This window comes from Solanum verrucosum, unplaced genomic scaffold (genome assembly GCF_900185275.1).
Source record: "Solanum verrucosum unplaced genomic scaffold, falcon-dt-bn FXZP01000073.1, whole genome shotgun sequence".
Classification (NCBI taxonomy): domain Eukaryota; kingdom Viridiplantae; phylum Streptophyta; class Magnoliopsida; order Solanales; family Solanaceae; genus Solanum; species Solanum verrucosum.
The window spans coordinates 185,382-191,607 of NW_026020298.1; the positions used below are offsets into that span (position 1 = coordinate 185,382).

Below are 6,226 nucleotides of genomic sequence, written 5' to 3' on the forward strand. Positions count from 1 at the left end.
ATTGGCTTCATACCAATTGAAGGAGGTGGCCCAAATTTGGTACACTCAATGGAAGGCAAATAGGCCGGAGGAAGCGGGTCCTATAGAATGGGAGGAGTTTAAGGAAGCATTCTTGGGTAAGTACTTTCCCCTAGAGAAGAGGGAGTGCAAAATTGAGGAGTTCATTAATCTTAGGCAAGGTAATATGAGTGTGGAGGAGTATGCTTTGAAGTTCTCTATGTTGTCTAGGTATGCTCCATCTTTGGTGTCTAACTCTAGAGAGGAGATGAGTAGGTTTGTTACCGGTGTATCCGACTTGGTGAAAGAAGAGTGTCGTACGGCAATGCTCCATGGTGACATGAATATCTCTAGGCTTGTTGTGGATGCTCAATCTATTGAGGAGTCCAAACTTAAGAGGATGAATAGGGATGTGAAGAGGGGTAGATCCGATGAGCAAGGTCAACCTAGGTTCAAGAAGAGGGTACCAAACCTAGATTTTTCAAGTGCTCCCAAGGTTAACCAAGAGAAAGGTGGTGGATCTCAATTTGTTAAGCCTACTTGTCCCACTTGTGGAAAGAAGCATTTTGGGAAATGTCTAGCCGGTACTAATGGGTGCTATGGTTGTGGAAAGAATGATCACAAAGTGAGAGATTGTCCTAATATTGTGGCTAAAAGAAGGAATGCTAGGCAAGCTCCTTATAGTGGTCCTAGTGTTGATGGTCAAGCAAGGAATCGTTTCTATGCTCTCCAAGCTAACAAGGAAGCAAATCCGGATAAAGGTGCCGGTAAGTCATAATGTCTAGTTTTGTGTTGGAATACTTTTGTGTTGGTTTAGATGGGTTTCTCCTAAGTGTGGGATGGTATGTTGAATGATGAGTTGAGGTGAGTTTGGAAATTCTTGTCTCTTTCTTCTATTCCTAATCAAGCTTGAGTCATAGAATTGTAGAAGCATGATGCATGGTTTTTGGAGTCTTGTGTAAAAAAAAAAAAAAAAAAAAAAAATGAGTTTCTACATTTCTCCTTATAATGATGCATGCTTTAAGTTGAATTCTTGTTAAATGAGAAAATGAGTTTTCATAATGATGTCTCTCATGTTTATATGCATATATGATGAGTTGCTAAAATATTTCATGAGTTGATTAGTTGAGCATGCTTAAGTGTTTTCTTGATGTGGCATGATTGTATTTTAATGAGATAATTGCATATTGTGTTCTTTGATGTTGATATGAGCATGAGGTGCTATGGAGAGGGAAGTTCCTCCAAATAAATGAGAAATGGAAAATGATTGAGGCATGTTGAGTTGTAGGTGTGATTCCTATTTCCATAAATATGAATGAAGTTGTGTTGTAATGACTTGTTATGTGGAGTTGATGTTTCCTCCTTGATGAGTGTTTTTATATTGATATAGTAAGATTGTTGTGGGCTGCTAGTTTTAAGTCTTTACCCTTAATGTTTTGAAGTGTCATTCGGGGACGAATGTTTCCAAGTGGGGGATAATGTAGCGACCCTAAAAATAGATAGGTGAAACTAGAGCCTAACGTATGAATTTTTAAAGTTTAAGCATAAATTGGAAGTAGTCACTTTTGGAAAAAAAGTTCAAAATTTGGAAATTCGGCCAAGTGTGGAAATCAGTGAGTTTTTGGCCAACTTTGAGCAGTCATAACTCCTATCTCAGGATGATACAGGAGTAGTTCCAGTTATGTTTGGAAAGCCCTTGGAACGATCTTTCCAACGCCACCGAGTTTGCTCGATTCCGAGTTCGTATGAGTGAGTTATGCCCTTTGAAAGTTGGGCAGTTGGCAAGGAATCCGTCCGGAAATTTAAGGGGCATTTTCGTAAATATTAATTTTAGTTAAATTAAAAAGTGGGTATATTTTATATTATTTCTAATTTCTATATATGTTATTAAAACTTTTAAAAAGGTGTTGTTTTAATTCATTCTTCAAAAAAAAAGGAAGGGTTCTCTTAAGAACACCATTGAAGGCCAAGGTCAAGTTGGAGCTAGGGTTTCGAATTGAAGGTTTCTTGCATCAAATTTTCGTGGGTTTTCTCAATACTAAGGTATGGTGGCTCTTTATCTAAAGCTAGTTTTCGCTTTAGAACCAATTTCAAAGGGTTTTCAAATTCTCAAAAGTTATGAAAAACTTCTATTTCTTACTCTACTCAAGGGTTCTTGCATTAAATGGTTTTAAATGATGGATTGTGATATTGTTGATATTAAATTGATGTATTCAAGTGAAAAATCTCATGAACCCTTGATTTCACAAATTTCTATATTTGACTTATGAAATGGGTTTGTTGATAATGATTGGGTATTGATGAATTTATGCTTAGAATAGATTGTATTGTTGATGTTTATGATTTTCTATATCTATTGATTAATGTTGAGGATGGTAAGTTGGCTTAATCTCATATTATTGATATAATTGTTCTTGCTTGGTTTGATCCACTTATGGTGGAGGTGTTTAATTATGGATCGTATTATGAATATGGCCTTGAAGGCATTATCTATTGAATTAAAGTGTTATCAAGTTATGAAGTGTTATAGTACTATGTGAAGGTAAATATGTGAAGGTATTCTTATGGTTATAAGGTGATTTTGTAGAAAGTGTTATTGTATTGTTACATTATTATATATGAATGAGGCTATATGTAAAGTCCTATATGAAGCTATATGTAAAGTTTTATGTGAAGCTTTATGTGTGAAGGTATGATGTGAATGAGTTTATGTGATCTTGTGATGATCCTATGTAAAGTGAATAGCATTGTGATTTAAAGTATGATTTTTCTCATGATGTATATATATGAAATGATGTTGGATTATGAAGTATCCTTGAATAAAAATGTTGTGACTTGGTTGGTAGACTAAAGTGTCCCTCCTTGTTACTTAAAGTCTTGAATGCATGAATGTGTGAAGTGGGCTAGAACTAAGAAATGGTGCCCTTTTCTATAAATGCTAAAAGAGGAATTCTAGGCCAAGACTTGAATCGGCAAAACTAAGAAATGGTGCCCTTTCATAAGTCTAGCTTTCCTAAGTAAATGTATAACCTTGAAGGATGGGCCTTAGGGCGAAGTTCCCTTCTTGAGTGAGATGATAGACTTAGAGATGGATGGAGCCGGAACGGCATGAAAATCCTTATCTAAGAAAGTCAAATGAGCTATCCTTATGAATCTTGATTGGCCATAACTAAGAAATGGGGCCTTTCTTGGGAAGAGGTACTATGAGTTGGTTGAACTAGAAAAGGAACCCTCTCTAGTACATATGTGAATGAAAATACTCTATGGGAAACAAGGCTAGCACCGAGTGGATGTGGTTAGGATGGTGGCCCTACTTGAGTATGAGACTAGGGCACAATGAACATCCTTGGACATCCCCTAAACCATGTGCCTACATGGGTTGCTTATTAGTTCTACCTTTGGCAAGTAGAACAACCTCCACGGAGTAGGATAGACTCCGGATTCCATACCTAGCTAGTATGGTCTATGTCGGTTATGCCTATTCCCATCATGTGGGATGTGCACTTTAGTTATTGGATAGGTTCTACAACGTGTAGGTAGTAGTATGGGATGCTATCTACACATGGCACGAGTAGGCTTTGAAGATACTAAAGTGAGTTCCCTAAGTCTAACGACTATTATGTGAAAGTCCCCTTATGTGCTTAAATGTCTCTTAAAGTGGTTCATTAAAAAAGTTTGACTTAGCATGTTATATTGTAATGGTACATTCCTTATCTATGGTAACCCTTAGGAACACTTAGGTGTATATAAAGAGATTGTATGGGCGGTCACTTCATGTTTCACTTAAGTGTGGCTTTGGGTAACTTGAGATAGAGGTCATGAAATGATGAAAATGCTTACTTGTCAATTATATTCATGTATTGTACATTGGTACTAGTTGAGTATGTCTGTTATGTGGGTATTGTCTTATATGTGGATGATGACTTGAAATGTGTCTCTTATAATTGTGATATGAAGGTTTTATCAAAAATGGCATGAAAGCACATATTTCAAATAAATGTCCTTTTTAGCATGTTTTTGCATGGTCATCATACTTAGTACTTAATTGTGCTAATTCCATATTTCTCTATTTTCTACAAGTGTAGGTTCCGGCAAGTGAGCGGGTTTTGTAGTAAACTTGGGATTTGAAGTTCTTCCTAGATTTTGTGGTATGTCCTCATATGTCGAGGACAAGACTTTTCTATTCTAGTTTTATGATAAGATTCTTGTAATAGACTTAATAGACTTCTTTTGATTGTAAAGGGCCGTGTCCCTAGTATGTTTTCACGTTTATGTCTAAGATGGCTAAGAGACTTAGTATTCCGCTTGTGTACTTTTGAATGATGTTTTTAAAAGTGACCCTTGAGTCTTATGGGATTTTATTTAAAGAGTTTTAAATTCCGCACGATTTTTCATATCTAATGTGATGAATGCTAAGGGCTTGTATGAGACCTCCGAGAGGTCGAATACGCATGTTACGACTTGGGGGTGCTCTCGGGTCGTGACAAACTTGGTATCAGAGCATAAGGTTTTGGGAAATGGTTCTTAGGTTCAAAGTCTCAAAAGCCACGTCTAGTAGAGTCTTGTTCATCGGTGTGAGTCGCGACACATCTATGAGCGAGAGGCTATAGGACGGTAGAAGTTACACTTCTTTCATTATTCTTGAAGTCGTGCCTTAGAGTTTGGTTTATAAGTGTCCTTTTCCTAATCCTTCTCTTGTGTTTATAGGAAATGAATACGAGGGCGAATCGAAGGAGAGAGGAAGATGAGTTAGGTGATGAGGGAGTTCGTCCTCAAGTTGTGCAAAATAGTCAAGGTGTGCAATGCAATCAAGTTCCTATAGGTGAGCAAGAGAATGAGGTTCTGATGGTTCCCCCGGCCATGACTAATGAAGAGATTAGAGCGGCTTTTGTGACCCTAGCCCAAGCCATGACGGCTCAAGCAAATAGAGATATGGGGCCTAGGGTGAATGCTTATGAGAGTACGGTAGCCTCAAGGTTGAGAGACTTCGTGAGGATGAATCCTCCTATCTTTTTAGGCTCTAGAATTGGAGAAGATCCCCAAGGATTCTTGGATGAGATTTACAAAATTGTGGATGCTATGGGAGTATCTTCTAGAGAGAAAGCGGAATTGGCTTCATACCAATTGAAGGAGGTGGCCCAAATTTGGTACACTCAATGGAAGGCAAATAGGCCGGAGGAAGCGGGTCCTATAGAATGGGAGGAGTTTAAGGAAGCATTCTTGGGTAAGTACTTTCCCCTAGAGAAGAGGGAGTGCAAAATTGAGGAGTTCATTAATCTTAGGCAAGGTAATATGAGTGTGGAGGAGTATGCTTTGAAGTTCTCTATGTTGTCTAGGTATGCTCCATCTTTGGTGTCTAACTCTAGAGAGGAGATGAGTAGGTTTGTTACCGGTGTATCCGACTTGGTGAAAGAAGAGTGTCGTACGGCAATGCTCCATGGTGACATGAATATCTCTAGGCTTGTTGTGGATGCTCAATCTATTGAGGAGTCCAAACTTAAGAGGATGAATAGGGATGTGAAGAGGGGTAGATCCGATGAGCAAGGTCAACCTAGGTTCAAGAAGAGGGTACCAAACCTAGATTTTTCAAGTGCTCCCAAGGTTAACCAAGAGAAAGGTGGTGGATCTCAATTTGTTAAGCCTACTTGTCCCACTTGTGGAAAGAAGCATTTTGGGAAATGTCTAGCCGGTACTAATGGGTGCTATGGTTGTGGAAAGAATGATCACAAAGTGAGAGATTGTCCTAATATTGTGGCTAAAAGAAGGAATGCTAGGCAAGCTCCTTATAGTGGTCCTAGTGTTGATGGTCAAGCAAGGAATCGTTTCTATGCTCTCCAAGCTAACAAGGAAGCAAATCCGGATAAAGGTGCCGGTAAGTCATAATGTCTAGTTTTGTGTTGGAATACTTTTGTGTTGGTTTAGATGGGTTTCTCCTAAGTGTGGGATGGTATGTTGAATGATGAGTTGAGGTGAGTTTGGAAATTCTTGTCTCTTTCTTCTATTCCTAATCAAGCTTGAGTCATAGAATTGTAGAAGCATGATGCATGGTTTTTGGAGTCTTGTGTAAAAAAAAAAAAAAAAAAAAAAATGAGTTTCTACATTTCTCCTTATAATGATGCATGCTTTAAGTTGAATTCTTGTTAAATGAGAAAATGAGTTTTCATAATGATGTCTCTCATGTTTATATGCATATATGATGAGTTGCTAAAATATTTCATGAGTTGATTAG

General features: G+C 37.9%; 1 protein-coding gene across 1 annotated transcript; it reads left to right on the forward strand.

Moving 5' to 3' along the window:
- Positions 1-4,929: 4,929 nt before the first annotated feature.
- LOC125834789 (uncharacterized) lies at positions 4,930-5,880 on the forward strand. Its single transcript, XM_049513941.1, has 2 exons — positions 4,930-5,284; positions 5,579-5,880. The coding sequence occupies exons 1-2, from the start codon at positions 4,930-4,932 to the stop codon at positions 5,878-5,880; spliced, it is 657 nt and encodes a 218-aa protein (XP_049369898.1).
- Positions 5,881-6,226: the final 346 nt, after the last annotated feature.